General features: G+C 49.6%; 1 protein-coding gene across 1 annotated transcript in view; it reads right to left on the bottom strand.

Annotated features, from left to right (window-relative positions):
• The window catches only part of LOC144169590 (uncharacterized), a 57,710-nt gene that overhangs the window by 26,529 nt on the left and 11,573 nt on the right, over window positions 1–19,608 (bottom strand). The window contains exons 7-16 of the mRNA XM_077698831.1: window positions 17,969–18,258; window positions 15,518–15,664; window positions 14,510–14,578; window positions 11,794–12,070; window positions 9,984–10,058; window positions 9,419–9,629; window positions 8,166–8,253; window positions 6,492–6,609; window positions 5,177–5,396; window positions 2,966–3,053 (exon numbers count right to left, since the gene is read on the bottom strand). Of these exons, the coding sequence (XP_077554957.1) occupies window positions 2,966–3,053; window positions 5,177–5,396; window positions 6,492–6,609; window positions 8,166–8,253; window positions 9,419–9,629; window positions 9,984–10,058; window positions 11,794–12,070; window positions 14,510–14,578; window positions 15,518–15,664; window positions 17,969–18,258 (1,583 nt within the window). The remainder of the gene's footprint in view (window positions 1–2,965; window positions 3,054–5,176; window positions 5,397–6,491; window positions 6,610–8,165; window positions 8,254–9,418; window positions 9,630–9,983; window positions 10,059–11,793; window positions 12,071–14,509; window positions 14,579–15,517; window positions 15,665–17,968; window positions 18,259–19,608) is intronic.

Here is a 19,608-nt window from a genome sequence, read left to right on the forward strand (position 1 = left end):
GACTCCACTGGAAATGCAGACATTTTAAAGCTTTGGCAACAAAGGGACCGTGGCATGTTGTCTAAATGGCAACCGTATAGCGAGAGAGAAGAAGGAAGGAGAAGGTTATAATGTCACAAAGCTCAAGTAGAAATGGGTGCATGTGCTCAGGAGTGATCCTGGGAGCAGGCAAAAGTGGGTTCTGGTGCAGGCTTGGAGCAGATATGAAACTTCGTAGCTCTCCTGGTAATTATCCGTTGCCATATTTAACAAATGCTAAGCAGATGAACTGCATACGACACTAACAAAATGTTTAAAACTAGCCTTCACTGATTCAGCCCCAACTTTGTGAAACAATACTTGATCACATTATATGTCTTTTTTGGCCTGTTTGGAGCAGTACATCTCAAGTCAAAACTCCTTCCAGGTAACACTACCTGGCAAAAATGGCTCTAGTGTGGCAGTTATTTTATGAATTCAACAACCGTAGAACCGCAAAATCGCTTCGGTGTTTTATTTTCATACAATGCAGCGTTGAGGAAAAAAGAGTTTTCCTAAAGTTTCCCCACAAGTTCAATTTTAACACACCACACCAACACTAAAACCAAGTGCTTTAGTTATTCCAGAAACCTCATATCTTCACCACAAAATGAAGCTACAATTTCATCGTTGCATTTAACTGCCAGCTTTAAAAGAACACACCACCACTACAAAGCATACTATACTGGGGGTTCTGTGCCCTACAACCTACTCCTAACCAGCAACGTAATTGTAGCAACAAAGTTTCCTACGTGCGGCGTTATCTGCCTTTGGCATCTGCGAGCGCACCCCGTTACCACTATTCCAAGGATAAAATGCCTCACGTTGCGGCACTGAAGAGGATTTGATAACGGGCGGTGTGCTTGGTGGATAGCAGATATATTCCAGCCAACAACATGGCAGTACGTCATAAAAGACAATGGTCACTCGTATTTTTCTGACTGAAAATTGTTAGTCCCTCGTTATGTGAGTGCGTCCATGAATCAGCACAATTTTCATCCACATTATCGCTTGTTTCCTAGCATGTGTAACTTTGTTTTCGCCAAGAGTTACACTCTGGCAAGGGGCAGGTAACCAGCGCCATGGTGGTCACGCCACACAGCGCAGTCGGCCCAGACCACAAGTTTAATTCCATGAGAGACTGATCATGCATGTACACTCACATTTTCTTTCTTTCTTTCTCTTTTTTTTGCTAAGTGTTCCTGCTGTCTGAGCCAGGCGGGTACAATGATGGGTTGGACTGATCTTCGGACGCTTACCAGTTAAAAACCTGCTGCATCTCTACGACAGGCACATTTCCATTGGCAACTCATGGTGCGCGTGTTGAACAAAGAGTGGCAGCCATCTGTCTTCATTGAAGGTGCATCCAGGCTCAAAAGTTTACAGGATGCAATTTCAACTTTCAACATTAGTTTTTCTGCTCTCGGGGAGCTACGCTCCTGCTACGTGTATGGTGTTGATACCCTGAAGCACGATGCTTCCCTTAGAAATTCAAATTAAGTGCTGAATCCCAAAAGAGCAGAGAAATAAATGCTGAAAGTCAAACTTGTGTCCTGTAAAATTTGGACCCCAGGTGTACATATTATACAGACCATAAAAATAACCAGTGAGCCAGCTCATTCCTTAAAGGCACATTCCCACTGGCGATTCGCCTCGTCGCGCGACGAAAAGCGACGTCGCAAAGCGACGAGCCGGCCGTCGCTTTTCGTCGCTTTGCGACGGCGGGTCCGATCGCTCTCGGTCCGAATTCCCTCGTCGCGCGACGGCCCCGCAAAACCGGTAAGCCAATCACGGCCGCGGAGTAGGCTGACGTAGCTGGAAACGAAACGTTTCTTTACATCCGGTATGCAAACGCTGCGGGCGGGCGGGCGGGCGGGCGAGGACGAGCCGCCGCTGCCGCTGCCACCTGCTGCCACCGCCGCTGGCTTGGCTGGCTCGCTCGGCCAGGCGCTTGGCCCGCTATCGCTGTACCCGCCCGGGTCGGGCCGGCAAGCAACTTCCCGTGTGCATCGGTTCTTTGGTCAGTGGCTTCAGCGTACGCGTGCACTAATCAACGAATAGCGTGGAACTCATCAGTGTGGAGAAGCGTGTATGGATTGTAAATAGAGCTAAATGGACAGCGAGACGGTAGGTTGACTTGCAGCCTCTTCGTCTATCGGCGACTGGTAAACACGCGTAGAATTTGGAGGCGTCAGAACGTTGCGCCTGTGAAAAGAAGCGACATTTGTGGGCCATGATGCGGGTGTTGTGGCGTGAAAGCAAGCGTGTGCATTTCTTCGTGCAATAATATGTTGAAAAGAGCCTTCGTGAGTTTGTTATTTTCTGCTCCTCCCGCAACCCGCAAATGCTTTCGGCATTGCTCCAGGTTAGTAGCATGTGTTTTAGTTTGATTTCTACCTGCTTTTGTCGCGTATTCTTTGACTTCGAATGGTTGACGCACCAACGAGGTCGTATGTACAAGTCGGGAAGCAGCTGCGCTGAACGCAGTCGCATCATCGCTCATCGCAAGTGCGAACACCACCTCAAGGCCTCATCGCGCGACTCGCGCCGTCGCGCGACGAGACAAATCGCCAGTGGGAATGTGCCTTAACACTGGCACCAAGGACACCAGTGGTGCCAATGCACCCATCCTGGCTTTTTACAGCCCCGTCATCCCAACTTTTAGGGTCTTGATGCAATAGAAATGCAGGGTGCTCGAGTTGGTTATACTGTCTGCTGTAATTACCTCATAGTCACTGCCCCCCCCCCCCCCTTCCCCCCCTTTTTTATTTTCACCACATTAACAAGGTGCAGCTTTTCCACAAATGTAGCACTAAATTTTTCTCAAGCACTTGGCTTCACCCTAAATGTGGTGCCACTCAGTACCTATGAAAGCAAATGACACATGACAATCACTGAACACACGAAGGGCCACACTTGAAGGGAAATGTACACCCACAATACTCACGCTGCACAATGAAGCGGGCTGAAAGAGTTCCCGTGAAATGTATTTGTTCGAGTGTGTTCTAGGAGCAGGCCGAGACACGGGCCATGGCCTGTGGAACATCAAAAGCATCCAATGAAGGCAATTAGCACCCGTATGTGAATACAACAGCACACAAAGGGCATTAATGTATCCAGATCCCTTAGGACACCCATGCAAAAAATAAAGTGAAAAATAAAAACAGCATTTATCTACAGTGGAGCCTTGATTATACATGCCCCGATTTTACAACGACCCGCTTCTTACGACAGATCAACACAGTCCCGGCAAACTCCCCATAGAAACGATGAATCAAAAACACCGATGAATGATACAATGCTCGGGTGTACGCGATCCGCTTCATATGACGGACACTGGTGGGGATGAACTGGAAATTTTTCCACCTTTTACGCAGCTTCACCGCCTTGCCACAACATTTCTCTATTGTTAACCCCATTTTACACTGCTTGATGTTCAAAGTTAACAGAGCAACAGAGTAAGGGTAACAGAGTGGATCCCTAGAGAAGGCAAGCATGGCAGGGGGCGGCAGAAAGTTAGACGGGCAGATTAGATCAAGAAGTTTGCAGGGATCAATTGGTAGCGGTTAGCACAGGACGGGAATAATTGGAGATCCATGGAGCCCCTTGACAGTCGTATAGTCGGGGTTCCACTGTACTATATTTACTCCATTCTAGCGCGCACCTTTTTTTCCGAAAAATACTTTCCAAAATCACATGCATGTTAGAATCCAGTACCGTCGGGCCCACTTATAAAGATACTGTTTATAACAATATATCGGATATAACTATGAAAAACTCTGGCACTGTGTACTTTTGTATGCGTTCTATGGTAAAATAAACTGCTCATTACAATGCTCCAGTGCTGCGATATTGGATATAACCACTGAATCCAGTTACGACAAGCACCGAAAATGCAAGCGGCCACCGGCAAGCCCACGTTTTTCTATACTTCGCCGCGAAGAAGAAGACAGAGTAGTGAAAGTATGTAGTACCATTCAGTGCGCCCTGTTCTACAGAGGGATTGCCACTTGCATCCATAAATGCCTTGTCCTCAGAAGAAAACTTCTGCACTTTTTCTTTTTTCCGGTCACCAAAATCAGGTGTGCGTTAAAATCAAGGGAGCGCTAGATTCAAGTAAATACAGTAGTGGCTACATGCGACAGATTGACAAGTTTGCATATCATTGCAACATTTTTGAATCCAGTACCACTTGTTCATAATAATGAACCTATTAGCACACACGGATCACTGGGGATAGATTTCCACGCTGTGTCGTTGAGTTTCCTATTGAAACAGAAAGTGCAAAATTTTTACACCTATCATTCCCGATTTTCGTCTCTAGTTACGCAAAATGAGTAAGTGGAGTACAGGCAGACTGGAAGAAAATGAATAAAAACTGACGAGCGGCGCGGACAAAATGGGGTTCGGTCGGCACCAGAATCCCGGGACGCTCGCCGCCGAGTCTGTACACAAAGCAGCCGCGTCGGCGTCATCCCTATTTCATATTTGCCGCGCTTTCGAGGCGCTTTTTCAAAGAAAGTGCTACGAGTTGTGCCGCACCTCCGCCAGATGGCGCCACGGGTCCCGCGACCGAGAGAAGACGCAGTGAAACATCCCCCTCGCGAGGGGCACGATCAAATACAGAGCATTTTCGGGGGCGCACGACGTGAAGTAGTTTGCGTTACGTTAATGTTGTTGCCCTTGTGGCAACTGCTGACGAGAGAGCGCTCGTCAGCAGTAATTTGAATGAGTCACGATATAAGGCGCGTTCATAGCGTCCCATTCTGTGTCGGCTGTGTGGCGCAGTGGGTAGAGCACCATGTACATTGCGTTCCGCCCGCAGGGTCGAGGGATCGAAACTGGGCGCCGGATAGTATTTTTTTTTTATATAGTAGGGAGGGGTGCGGTGCGGACTACGGACGTCAACGCGGGTGACATCGTGAGTTACTGAAATGCTCTGCATTTAATAAATGAGCGGGAATAAGTTATTCAGTTTGTCAAATTCGTGTTCTTTGCAACATCTAAAACTGGTGCTTCACCGTAAAATACATCCAAAAGAAGCAAAGTTCAAGAGACTGCACTACGCGCCACTTTGTCTTTAACCTCGCCCAACTTTTCGTTTTGCCCTGGTGGGAGTTCCCAACGAAATGCCAAGATCCCAGCCGGCCGCACCCACCTCCGTAGCAGGCCCAGTGGATGGGGGTGAAGCCCTGGAGGTCGGTGAGGCGGTCGGGCCCCTCCCCGTCTGCACACTGGCGTAGCAAGATGGACAGGACGGCCCCGTTGCCGACGGCCGCTGCCACGTGCAGCGGCGTCTTGCCCAGCCGGTCCCGCGACACCACGCTCGCCCCTTCCTTGAGCAGAAGGCGCACGCACGCCTCACTTCCCCCAAAGGCCTGCAGGGAGAGGGAAATCGCCCCGCTCCTGTCTCATCGACATCGACGCCCGAGGCTGCAACCAACCCCACAGGCTTGGCAGATTTGCAGCCAAATAAACTCCGCTGTTTTTTTTTTTTTTAAGACAGTTTTTCTTGGGCTACTTAAACGCACAAACTGAGTTCTGTCTGTCTTTGACTCGATCCAGCCACCTGGCTAAAGTGAAACAGAAGCTGCGCAACAATCTTATATACCCCCAGGCAAATCCGAACGTCCAAGTTCGGTGTTAATGTTCACACTTGCCAAAATTGTTGAACAAGAACAAGACATTATGCAAATATAAGGCAGAAAATCAATACATGAGTGATAATTGCAGTGTTCCTTTATTAATCAATTCATGGATGCTTGGTTTTTGCGATAGCAAATAAAATGCTACATTAACTGCAGAAAACCATGGCCTGCTGTTGCCCGCGCAACCTGGTGGAATTTAAAAGAATCAAACAGCAACAGCAACAAAAGGTTCCACTAGATAAGTACGGTGTTCCGCTTCGAATGCTTGTGAAGTAGGGCAACGTGCTTCTATAAACGTTCTAGTAGGGTGCCTCGATTCACGTGCGTCTCCGCCATACGGCAGCGCTGACATCGAGGCACCCGACTTGGAGCAGTATACAGCGCGGTAAATTTAACTTGACTTGGGCAAACCTCTAGTGTGTAATCTTGGGAGGCACAAGACGGGAGAGGAACAGCACGAGAGGTAAGCGGGAAAGAGAAGGGAGGCATTTACTTGCCAGGGGCACCAGTCGACTATAGTCTTTCTTCGACATTTGCAACGAAAAACAAAGATACGCAGCCAGTTTTTTTTTTTTTTTTTTACAACCCAGCAGAGACTTTGCATCATGAAGTCTCAACACAGACGCAACAAAGAATTTTTGCTGCACCACCTCACATTACAAGCAGCAAGTTCTTTGAGGCTAATGGCATCAGAGAACGCAAACGAGCAAGTGCTTGCTGCTTCCCACATGAAGCTCAGCAAATACTGAGGGTTGGCAATGGCCAGTCGCTGCTGCTACACCCATTCAGAGGGGCCACATAAGGGAAGATGCGGTGGGAACTCACCCCGTAAAAGAGGGCCGTTCTTCTGGACGAGTCTTCGGCCCCCACGGCTGCATCGTGCAGCAGCAGCAACTCCACACAGTCCGTGTGACCCTTTAGGACTGCCAGCATCAGTGGGGTCCTGCGAGGAGGGCAACACGGTGGTTAGCAGACGTAAACTCCGCCAACCCAAGCTTCCCGAGGCTGATGATTGCGCAGCAACCTTTTCATGCACCATCCGTTTCAAAACATTTTCAGGGTGGGACCATGGTGGGTTAAAGTGTCACAAGCATTTCGTGCAACACAGGAATGTGCACTTGAGGTCCCGAACTCAAGACCACAAAGAAAACACACAATTTTACTTCATTCAAAACACTGCCGTGCTGGAGTAACAAACACACCATTTCCAACGCAAACTGCATAACTATGGTATAAAAATTACTCCCATCTCCCCTCACGGGAACCCCTGTGTAGATGCGACGCATAGGGGGTTCCGTTGTTGCTTCCGTTAGGTTGATTCTCCCATCGCGTGAAGCGTGCCGTGAACCCCCTGCCGCAGCTATGACGCAACGTGGCGCGGCTATGACGAAGCACGATCCAACACAATCCACTTTAATCCAATCCAATCCAATCCAATGCCCCTCGCGAGAGAGTGTTCGCTATCGGAGAGGAGAGGGGGTGAGCAGCGGAGAGCGCAGCTCGCGTGGCGAGGAGAATGGGGGAGGGGTGTGGACGGACAACGACAACGCCGTAGGGAGGGACAAGGCGAGTGAATGAGACGCCGTCGCATCTAAAACTCGTGAAATAAACGACGATGTGATGACACGATTCTTTACAGTGGACTAAAGCCTCACTAGCCTGGTACGTGCCACCAATCAGTGGCTCCCTCTTATAACATTAGAACTAATTCTCTATCGGATCTCCCCTTGCAGATCTTCGCAGTCAGCAGCAACTCCGCCACTAATTCAATATCGGATCTCACCTTGCAGAACTTCACAGTCAGCAGCAATTCCACCCACCCCCTTTCTAAAACGCATTTGGTTGGGCCGAAGTTTTTAGATCTAGCCCAACAATATTTTAAGAAAAAGTTTCGCCTTCAAGGCACAAATGGAACTCAAAGCTGTAAAGCCCCACTGGTTACTGAGTATCATGCAATTTCATTCCAGCCAGAGGCTTCGCTGACAACACGCCATGCTCATTCCTTTGGGACAGGTAGGGTTCATTCTCATAAGGCCAAAAACTGTACTGTATTTCCCTGATTTTAATGTAAACATTTTCTCTGAAAAAATTACTTATTATTCTAGAGTAACAGAGAGCTGTCCTAATAATTCTGTATGTTTCTTGATTGTGGAAATTAGTGCACCTTAGAACTGAAAAAATACCATACACAGCAAAATGCAGAAATTTTTTCTTGCCCTGTATTCCACCTGTACTTCTGTAAAACCATGTTTCACCATCCTTTCTTTCTTTTTTTGAGGTCTTTCATCCTGTATGAATTTCTATGCTCTGATGGACTAAAATGTAACCCGCTATATCGGCCTAAGCACTGCCCCCCCCCCCCCTCCCCCTCTCTCTCTCGCACGCACGCGCCCACACATGCACACACACACAAAGCAATCAATTTTCTTCCGCATTCCATTCGGAGTGTCTCAAAATGAGCCACTCCGCCATGCATGTGCGGGAGGGAGGCACTCCCACCTGCTGCTGGAGTCCTTCACGTTGGCAGCGTCAGATCCTTTGGCACTGCGAAGGAGGATCCCAAGGCACTCCGTCTTGCCCAACGCCGCTGCAGCGGTGCACGCGCACGTGTGAGGGACCAGAAATAAGACGAATGCACTGACCGTCACATCATTGGACTGACACCATCCGCTTCTCTGTTAACTTTTTCATTTCAGCAACCACAAATGCTTTTCAAAAACCCCAACCACTAACTCTTGCTTGTGATAAGAAATGGCGGTCGAACTTCTTCAGAGAAAGTTGGGTGCAGAAAATGCACAAAGCAAGAAGAGTAAGCCCGCAAATAAGTTGGCATTCATGGCATGTGGAAAGCAACCCCATCCATCCGTGGTCCCTCCCCTAGCAGGGGCACTTGGCGGACAACCCTACAGACACATCTGGCAACAAGGAAATCATCATACTAGTGAACACTTAACAGCGACAAGGAAAAGAGGCGACGAAACACACACTAGAACTTCAACTCAGTTTCTGCACACGCGCTCAGGTTCTGCACACGCTTCTGCTCAGGTTCTGCACACGCGCATCCTGTACAGGTCTTCCTCGCAGACAGAACGGGAAATTTTTGAGGCCTTCATGACAAACAGAGAAAGGGAAAGGTGCATCAGTTCACCATCCTTGGCACTGTCTGCAAAGGAAATCGGTTTTTTGGAGAGGGGAGCAGGTTGTGCACGGGTGAGGGGTGATAGCCGAACACACGTGTAAGTTTAATTTACGCCGAGTGTTATTGGCGGGCACTGTGAGGTGGCTCTGTTATATGAGCAAGTGTGACGAGTGCGATTCTATTTTATTTTATTTTGTTTGTGTTCGCTGCTCTTTTTACCCTTTCCACGTTTCATGTACATATAGCCTTTTTTCGTGGTTCTGTTGCATAAACTGAGTTGAAGTTCTAGCGTGTGTTTCGTCGCCTCTTTTCCTTGTCGCTGTTAAGTGTTCGCTAGTATGATGATTTCCTTAGTCAGTAACCAACATGCCCAACTTACCGCCTTAGTTGGCAACAAGGAATTGGCCGTCATTTTCGGCTGCTCTAGTGCAGCAGCAATCTGTCTTTCTGGCCTGGCTGTTTCCAGCAGTGGAGAAATCCACAGGCCACGATGGATTTTTAAAATTTCCCTCGCCTCCCCCAACCCGAACATTTTTTGTACTTCTCATCGGCCCTTGTGGGCTTGGTTCCCCCCCCCCCCCCCCCCCCCCCCCCCCCCCCCCGGACTACTCACCGGCGGCGTGCAGCGGGGTGGCCCCCGTGCGGGGGCTGCGGCCCGTGGGGCGCGCCCCGTGCAGCAGCAGCAGGCGCAGGCAGGCCGTCCTGCCCAGCAGGGCGCTCAGGGCCAGGGGGCTCCAGCCCTGCTCCTCCTCCACACACTCCAGCACCGCCTCCCCCCCCACCGACAGCAGCGCCTGCAGGCAGCCGCAGTGGCCGCCCACCACCTGCAACAAGGGACAGTCACCACACATCGTCCCCCTCCACTGCGGGACAAACCTCCAATCCTGCGCAGCCAGCGTCCATTCTTTGGCCACCCTAATCCTCTAAATTCATCCCTGCATCGGGTTAACCGCCTTCCCCTACTTCTAGTCTCGACTCTCGATCCAGCAAACGGCAAACCAAACGTCGGTCCCTCAACCGAAGTGGTGTTCGTTTATTCCAGACCCACCATGTCGCAACTCATTCAGCGTGGGCCCCTTTTTGCGAGTTTGTCTTATCCATGCAAATGTTTCATTGAAGAAAAAGAAAAAAGGGGGGACGAGTAGAGCAGAGCCCTTTGCAGTTGCCAAGCAACTCACCGCAAGGTGAAGTGGTGTCAACCCATTGCAGGCCTTTGTTCTTCCCACTTCTTCAGCAGTCATCACAGATAAAACCTGCACAAGGAAGATTCGTCCACACACACACACAAAAAAGAGAGAGAGATGGAAGAAAAAAGAAGATATTTCCTTGCTTGACACGAGCACTGTGCATCAAAAAAGCGGATCTCTTCCTCTAATTCGAACTTAGTAGTGAGGAGGAAATATGTTTCAATTCACGAAAAGTCACCTAAAAACTTGTCATGTATTTGAGTTCCCCATTTTGTATTCTATGCATCCCCAAAGTTTTTTTTCCACGTAAAAATAAACCTGGATTACTTTGGTCAAAGCTGACTGAACTATGTACCGTATAAACCGGATTATAGGTCGACCCGGTATATAGGTCGACCCCCTACCTTGAGGTGGGAAAATTTGACAAAAAAGAATAATTCGGCACAAAAGCGCACTCACAATGTCTATATTTATTTTCGATGCCCGTCCGTCACTGCCACTCACTATGCCTGCCGAAGTCACTCGTTCGAGCTGTCAGAGTCGTCCGAGGGTCATCTTCCATGCCATCAGGCGCGTTGCTGATGGAGCACTTCCTGAACGCTCGTGTAACCATGTCGTCGGGCAGCCACTGCCCAGAGAAGGACACCCAGCATGCCACGGTCGCAACCGGCCCGTATAGGTCTTTGTTGTCGCCGGCTATCCACTCATTGTACAGTTCGCGGAGCCGGTGCGCGCATGGCCTCCGGAGCGATCGTGAGCGAAGTTCCCGGACGAAGTTCCCGGACGAAGTCCGCCACTTTGTTCTCCAACTCGGGGTGGACCGCTTGACGTCCACGGAACGATCAGTTTCGGGGGTTGCACGCGCACAGCTTGGCTTTTTGGCTCCCCCAGTACCGCACACTTTTCTCCGAAACGTCTAACTGGCGTTGCGCCGCCATATTCCCATTCTGCTCGGTGACTCAATCGCCGTCAGCTTAAACGCCGCGGTGAACTGGCGTCAACTGCCGCCACTCATCTCGGAACAGAGACGTACAGAAATGTATGCACGCACGCGTAATAGACGAGTAAAAGACGAAAAACTAGAGAAAAGCGAAATCAAATAAGGCCTGATAGTGCGAGAGAGCAGTCCGACTGGTCTGACACGAATGGCGATGGCGACGGACTACGCTTGCACATTGTTGCCAGACAACGATTTACATTCTGCCAATGACCGCTATATAAGACGAGGGGTGACATTTGTGCGGATTTTTCTGGAAAAAAACTCGACTTATATTCCGGTTTATACGGTATGTTTGTTTCTTGAAGTAAGGGCAGTCTAAGATAATTGTGCTGTCAAATTTCAATGAATGCTCCCATACGCTTGGAACAACTTAGACGTTTCATCGAGGCATCCAAGGCAGACATAAAAACCAGGTCAATACACTCCTTTTCAACTTCATCAATTTGCACACTCTAAATTTGTTAAAAAAGTTGCAATGCATTCAAAGTTGCTACTAAATTAGAATAATTGCTCCCCTAAGATTGCAACACAAAATTTTGCAAGCCCTGGCATCTGTCTGAACAAGACGCCAACGCTGTGCTGGAGGTCTCACGCGAGGCTTCGGCCGACAATGAAAGATTCGGTGCAGTGACATTCACTTCCACTCCTCACCAGCAGAGTGTGCCGAATGTGCACCTCTTCCCTTTCACCGTGCAAAAAGTGTGGACTGAGGATTTTGAAACCCTACTGGCGTGCCACAACAAGTGCTACATACAACGAAAAGAACCTCTGCCCCCCCAAGTGGTGGTGAGGGGCACTCACGGTGGCCAGGGGCACGGTGAACCCCTGTGCGGCCAGGTGGTGCAGGGCGGAGTAGCCCGAGCGGTCGTGGGTGGCCGGCCGGGCGCCGTGCTCGAGCAGGGTGGCCAGGGCGCGGCACTCGGGGTCCCCCGAGGCGGCCGCCAGCTGCAGCGGGGTGCGGCCCTCGCAGTCCGCCCGGTCCACCTCGCAGCCCAGCTGCAGCAGCGACAGCAGGCAGCCCCCGCCACCCCCTTGCTGCTGCTGCAGGCCCCCGCCCACGCTGTAGTGCAGGGGAAGCCTGCAGGGGAGGGAGGGGAACGCCGTTGTCCCACGATGAGAAGGCAGGAGGTGCACGGCACTCGTCCCTCTCATCCCGACTGGCTCTACGAGCAAAAACTTGTCCACACGCACGTCGTGGCACACAATCCCCACGGAGGAGTGTGTCCCCCATTAGGTGGCAAGATGCACGCCTGTCACCCAATTGGTGCAGAGATTTAGCACCGAACTCTGCGCTGAACGCAAGCCACAAGAGCACCTGTAAGTAACAGGTCAGCCAGCCGCTAGGGAGACCAAGGGGATGAGGAGCAGATGCAAAAGCTGCCTCTAATTCCCAGAAATATAATGGCCTCTCATGCCCCCCCCCCCCCCCCCCCCCCCCCCCCCCTTCTTTTCTTTCCCTCTTTTCAGTTTCCGGTCTCAGTTGAGGATGATGGGTAACCTTTCAAGGAAAGCAGAAGGGCAGCAGCAGCAAAAACAACAAGAGCTGGTGGACTGACACTTGGTACGCTGCATCCTTTCCTTTGGCAGTGGTTGGCATAAGGTGCCAGGGGTCAGTTGCAACAAAGCGAAGTTGTTGTGCAGTGTGTTCGTGGACTGCAGTGCTTGCTGTCAAAATGAGCCCAGCATGTACAAAGCCAGGAAAAGGGGCAGCAAAAGGAAAGACTTCAAACAGCAAAGATTGCTTATTGTGCAGCTGACACATTAAGTGGAGAAACTGTTTATAACAACGCAGCGGCATAAGAAGCAGTGATACATCACAGGCATTCTTTAGAATGCAACTTTTCAGCAAATTTTCTTGAACAGAAACAAAGCTTCTGATCAAGTCAGCACACTTCAAGCACTAATCGCTGGGTCACCCCAACTGCACTTGGAATTATTGCAGGGACATCGATTTTCTATATTTCTCAACACAAATAAAATTTTGAGAATTTTGACAGCTGCCATGGCAAACATGTCACAGTGCATTAGTCAGGCCTTGCAGTACAGTGTAGACCGCTTATAACGTATGTCGCGGGAGCCGCAAAAATCCGCACTATAAGCGGTACCGCACTATAACCAAAACGTGCGCGAATTCAACCAAATCGCCACCTACCTCTCAAGCCATCCTAAATTTGTCACCCAAACGCACAGCACCTAAAAACAAAGGCAGGGTCTTTATTTCGTATTATTTTTAACATCAGCCGCTGCTGCAGGGTCTCACATTGCAAAAGCGCGGTCTTACAAACGGCGAGTGCGGCTTTAACTTCCATTGTGTTTGTGTTTTGAAAGACCATGGCTGCATTTTTTGCATCTGTGAAGATGCCGCAGGACATGATAAGAAAGGCCGGCGGGATTTTTTTTTTTACCCCACCTTGTGTTCACGATGCCGAAGGCGGCTGCTTATCAGCGCAACGTACTGGTCGTGGAAACCTTCGCGCGGCTCGCTTGTTCGGAAAGAGCGGTGGCTTATCTGCACAATGTTCTAAAGTGTGAACCGCATGGAGCGATTCCTCGCGAAAACGTGCAGCGCACGCCCCAGGCGCGGCGACGCCGGCGCGGATACTGTGTGCGGCGCAGGCAGCTCCAGCGACAACTTCTAACTGCTCGCTGAAATGCCGTACGAGGCGCAAGCAAAGATGCTAATGCAGGAAAAGAGCTGATAATGTGACCGCAAAGTGGAATATAAACTGCCATCCACGCTGCTTGTGAAAGCGCCCATCAAAAAATACCGCGGTGGTAAGCCTAAACTAAAGTCCCTTTATGTGATCGAGGGACTTTAGCCTAAACACCTCTGGCGCGGCTAGCCGGCTCGGGGCGCTTCGAATCTCCCGCCATTAGGTGCGCGTCTTTCCATTGGTGCAAGTCGTCAGGCTCCTCCCACTGCCACGCGAAGAAGCCACCGCGAGCGCGGAATCGTAGACGCGAGCATGAAAAAAACGCACGCGCAACGCCGATGTGCACAATTCGTGTGCGAAAACGGGCCATGCGGTTCACGATTAATAGAAACAACTTGCCACGCGCGGATGGGGAGTCGGTCGCTATCTTCCGAGGTGCATCAAGCAAGGACAGCTGTGGTTATCACGTACGCGTGAACTAAAGGGTGCCTATTTTTTTTTTCTGTGTCGAAGTTAGGGGAGAGCAAGGGGTGCGCGCTGCGTCAGATGGCCGATTTCATCATTTCTTTTTTTCTTCTGCTACCCTAAAACGATGCCCCAGCTGCGCCGGTCGATCAGCAGACCCGCCGAAAAACCGCACTATAAACGGTATTGTGGTTCGCCCAACCGCATCTTAAGCGGTATGCTTATGCATTAAGTTTTATGGGAGGCAAACCGGTGGTCACAAAAACCCGCGTTATATCCGGTCCCGCACTATAAGCGGTTACGTTATAAATGGTCTACACTGTACCTGGAAGTCTGGCTAATGTCAATATTCAGCACTACTGACTAGCAACAAAAGCAGTCTGGGTACATTTGCTTACCTTCCAAAGCTATCACAGGCAAAGCAGTCAGCGCCTTGACTAATGAGCAACTCCAGAGTCTCTTGATTGCTGCAAACAAAAAAGATGGACAGTTAGGGTAGGGTGCACACACCGCCATACGAAAAGACAGGACCAGAACAGGCAAAAGCAGTCACCTGACAACATTTCCGAAGACCTTACAAGAGGAACAACCACTAGGAAAAAGGGGAAAAAATAAGCAAATACTTCCATCTGAATGAAGCTCACATGCTGGAAGGGTGAGGAAAAAAAATGCTTATTGGAGCCGTGCTGCTTAATTTAGAATTCTCAGGACAGTGGCGTGCAATACACCATCAAGCGTGCCACACAATCAGACCTAGATAACCTTTCACACACCACCCTGACACAGTTGTATAAGACACTCAAGATGAGAAGATGGGATCCCTTGCAAAAGTGCACAGCCACCTTCCTCGCCTCAACATTACTGTATCGTATAACCCAGCTCCCACATCCATCTACTCGTGCATGCTGTCTGCACCTAGTCTTGAAGTGAATTCCATCGCACTATAACTGCTTCCTGCGTGCATCGGATTAGCTATAGGTGGTATTCACTGGCGAGGCACGCATGCAGGCAACCATGTGAGTGTGCCGTTACTGGTTACATGGGGCTTTGCGGGACGGTGGTACTTGTCTGTGCTAAGCACATGATGTGTGTTGGACGTTCCAAACCCCACCGAACGCAAAGTAATGCCTCGAGTCCAATGCGAGTGCGATTAATAACATCTCTGCTGACACCACCATTGAGAATCGAGTTGAAACAGAGCAGACGACGGGTGCCAGTGTTTTTTTTCTTCGGCGTGCGGGCACAGTAGCACAAGCCGCGCCATGTCCGTAGCACATCGGCGATGTCCGTGGCCGTTTTTAATGTTGCCAAGCAAAGAAATTGACAGCTGCATTCTTCAATGAATACCACCTACACGTCTCACTTGACTTGGTAGCTTGCACCCGTCCCCGCCACTATATACTCACCCGCCATAAGCGGCAAAATGCACGGCTGTGCGACCCTGGTCGTCCCTGGCCTCCAGCTTGGCACCCGCATGGAGCAGCTTGCGGCAGCAGTCAGTGTAGCCGCCCACGGCAGCCCAATGCAGTGGTGTCATCCCCGCAGAGCCATGGCTGCACAAGCCAAACGGGGAAAGAGGCCCTTTTCAGTGACACAGCAATCCATAATACAAGCCACAATCCTCTTTCTCAAGGACAAGCGGAATTCCAAGACACAAACCTCCTCCTAAAGAACTAGCGGCACACGCAAGGTTCATGCCAAACTTCTGCAGCAGCACAACACTGTTAACAGTTTCCGATGCCTTTTGGCCTCAGCCAATGAGCACATGGTGGGCACAAAGCCATGGTGGAGGGAATTCGAGACCTAGAAAAAAAGTAACTTTTTTTTTGCTGGGTATCACATTATACCACACAAAAAAGAAAACAACATTACCAACCAAAAGTAACATGAGAAAGAGTGGTGTGATGACTCTGAAGCTTTGGTAGAGAAAAACGAAAGACAGAGTCCAGGACAGTGCTGTTATTCGTATTACATTTTTTCCCACTAATTCTTTGAGTAATTGGTCAATGGGCACTAAAGGGACAATCAATCGCTGAAACTTTGGCTTAGCAACGGGCTCGCAATTTGTCAAAGTTAGAAATGATGGTGCCATTTTTTTTTCAGTTGTTCAAACCCCAACAAGAATCACAAATAAAGGGGAGGGAGGGAGGGAAGGACCATTTTTTTTCGAACCACTGATCTCATTCTTGGTGCTGTGCCAACGTTTATCACTGAGCTTCATAAATACAAGATGCAAATATTTAAGGTTCGGGCTTATACGCTCATGCATGAAATTAAACACTGATAGCCGAAGGCGAATGGGAGTGGAACTGCTCAAGCGGTGCTAGTGCTGCTTTAACGTGCACGGTAGCAGACACATGCTTCTAACGCGCCTGCCCATAGCGTCACACACCACGTATCCCCGGTGTCACCTCGCAACCCATTTTCTTGCTCGCATGGCACTCTTTCTGTCTATGACCTTGATTGAGAGCCCTCACACTTTGACAGGATGATGTAAAGGGGACCCAGCAACAAGCTTTGAGCAGTGCAAATAAACCTGTGCGACATTTAGATTACGCTGGCAGGAATACCCAAGCCAAATACTACACGTGCACATGAAGCGGTGAGTTTGAAAATCACTGCCAAAAACGTGGAAAACCAATTGTGCTCTCTTCATTTTCCCTCATTATGCCCCACTGGCACCGCTTTATTTACGTCATTACAGCAGTAGCTGCCTTATTGGCTGTTGCTGGTTAACTTCGCTTATTTCTCGCATTTCCTGTGACGATCCGCCGTCGTCAGTGCTGTGCATCAACCTCTTCTATGCCTGAACACGTACCAACAGTTTTGGCTTTTTTTGCGTGTTTTGAGTGTGCGCAGAGTTTGCTTGACAAACCCAATACTTCCCTTTCAATTAGACCACTCAACAACAAACATTTATTGCTTCAAAAACTCCTTACCCGCCTGAGCGTGCGCTTGTTAGCAGGCAGCCATGCCTGCTTTTTTTGTCGCACCAGAACGGGAATAGACCCCTCCATGTTGCGCAGAAAAGGAGAAAACTCCCCGGCCTGTGATATATCGAAGGCTGCCGAAGAGAACGCCACTAGCTGCCCCACTCTCCGGGAGAGAGTGCGCAGCTTCTGGTGCGTAGTCCACAGTCGATTTGTGAGGGAACAATTATGCGCAATTTCTCATCACACACAGCTTTGGTGATAGAGAACGGATTTTCATAATTCTTGCGAGAGGAGATTGCCCAGACAATAGACTTTATTCCTAAATGCATTATGAGTGATCGGTGGTAAGTGCTGCAGGGCCTCCTTAGTTTTCCGATGCCATGCATTGTTGATCAGCAAGCTTCACACACCTGCAACACAATTGTCAAAGTATGGGCATCTACGCTCACACGTAAAGTGAACGTGCTCTTCAGCAAAGCAGCCTTTTCGCTTGCTGCCAATGCTTGCCCAATCCCATGCCAAACAGAAAAGATAAGAAGAGAAGCAGAAATATAGAAACAAAGAATGACAATGTAGGGGTGTTTCCTTCGAAGAATGTGGCCTTTTGAAGGCCCTTAAATTTCTTCACAGACCCCTTCCTCCATGGAGTACCACAAAGCTCAACTACGAATTTTTAAAGCAACTGTGCACTGGCTTCCACATGTGTGGGAGCCAAGAGGAAAGAAGACCAGAGAGAAACAGAATGACCAATTGGTGGAGACCTCTACTAAGAAGTGTTGGTTTTTGCTAGCCCTCAAAATTTTTTTCCGCAGACGTGCACTCGATAAATGCCAAGTACCAACGAGGCACCTCCTAGAAATGGCTTCCCAGGATGAAAAGGAGATGAAGAGGAAAGGGAGGAAGAAAAAGAGGAGTGCAACGCACGTGTCGCAGGCAGCCCCCGCCAGCAGCAGCCCCCCGAGCAGCAGGTCGTGGCCGTGCCGGGCGGCGACGTGCAGCGCGGTGCACCCCTGGGCATCGGGGGCGTCCACGCGGGCCCCGGCCTCGAGCAGGGTCTGGGCGCGGCTGCAGCGGCCGTGGATGGCCGCCATGTGCAGCGCGCTGCGGCCGTCCCCGCTGGCCACGTTCACTAGGGATGGGCCCCCCCGGTGGCGCAGCAGCACCTCCAGGCAGCCCGCTCCGTGGGTCGAGGCCGCCGCATAGTGCAGGGGCGTCTGCACGCATACCAGGCCGGGGAAGGAGAGGGGCGCTTTCACAAGACACCCTACACTCGTGCAACCAATGCGCAGCCACCCTCATCCGAAGAACATCCAGTGTTGCCTCAATAGAGAGGATACACCACAGCCAGTGCCAAGAAAAGTAGTGGAGCAGTGGGATAAAAAGAATTCAGGGTTAATCTTAATTCAAAATAACTGGCAAGAGCCCAGAATGTCATGACGGGTGATGGTTGTAGCCATACACAGAAGATCATGATTCTGCTCAGTGCTGTGCTAGACGATGCATAGGGACAACGGTTCTTTGCCTTGTAAGGACACTCTTTTATCAAGGGGAGCGGGCGGTGGTGCTGCTTGTCGTTTCGCTCCGCTCTATCTAATGTGAGGGACGCTCAATGTTCCAGTTAGTGAGGAGCGAGTCAAACTGACTAACCCTGGTATTCTGAGTTCTTTCTCCACACGAGCCTCCAGTGGAGATTTTTGAAACTGATTTCTTGATGCACAAGCATTATGAAATCGTCATCTCAGTTGAGTGGATGGAGCAAATGGAGTGGAGGAGGGACTCAGATTACAGCCTTAAGAGGTGTTGAAATGTAATTTAATTAAAGCTGCATGAATACAAAATTTTTTAATACAAGCTGAATACAAATAAGGCAAGCTTAAAGAATGACACTGAACATCAAATAATTGAGGGAAGGAGTATCAAGCCACTACACAACCTTCACTTTGGCACTTTCGAACATCGCTGTTATACTGAAAATGACTAAAATCAGTTAGTAGTAAGTAAATGCAAAAAGTGTAGCTGCACAAAAAAATATCAAAAGTGGAGCCCCTTCATTGTGTTTAGAAGAATGGACCACAGTCAAACCCCGCAATAATAGACCCACCAGGGAAAACCAAAAAATTCGCTTTTGTGGGAATTTTGTTGCCGTGAAAATGAGACAAACGACAGCAAAATCGCCCACAAACGGAAAATTAATTTCTGAAAGTCGGCAATATTATTTTGCGAGCCTTACCTTACAGCAACTTCACAGCTCAGCTCTCGCACTACAAGAAGTGCTTCATTACTAGTTGTGTGCACCTAAGAACGACCAAATCATGTCAAACGCATCCAAAACACCCCATGGGTTCGCCTTTCCTGCACGGTTTTCTCCCTGGTCCTCGGTCCCGAGCATGCAGAAGTAGTCCAGCTTTTTCTGTTGACAAACTTTGCCAGACAGTGGCACCTCATTGTTCCAATGCTGTCCAAAAAAACTAAGTGAGCACTGTTTTGCTGACGTCCAGAAAGGCCCCAGCCGTAACTGTATTGTTATGCGCACGTGCACCATTAACGAGTGGTTTCCTTGCCTT

The sequence above is a fragment of the Haemaphysalis longicornis genome, unplaced genomic scaffold (genome assembly GCF_048455015.1).
Source record: "Haemaphysalis longicornis isolate Haplotype H1 unplaced genomic scaffold, Haemaphysalis longicornis Haplotype H1 scaffold_2, whole genome shotgun sequence".
In the NCBI taxonomy this organism is placed as follows: domain Eukaryota; kingdom Metazoa; phylum Arthropoda; class Arachnida; order Ixodida; family Ixodidae; genus Haemaphysalis; species Haemaphysalis longicornis.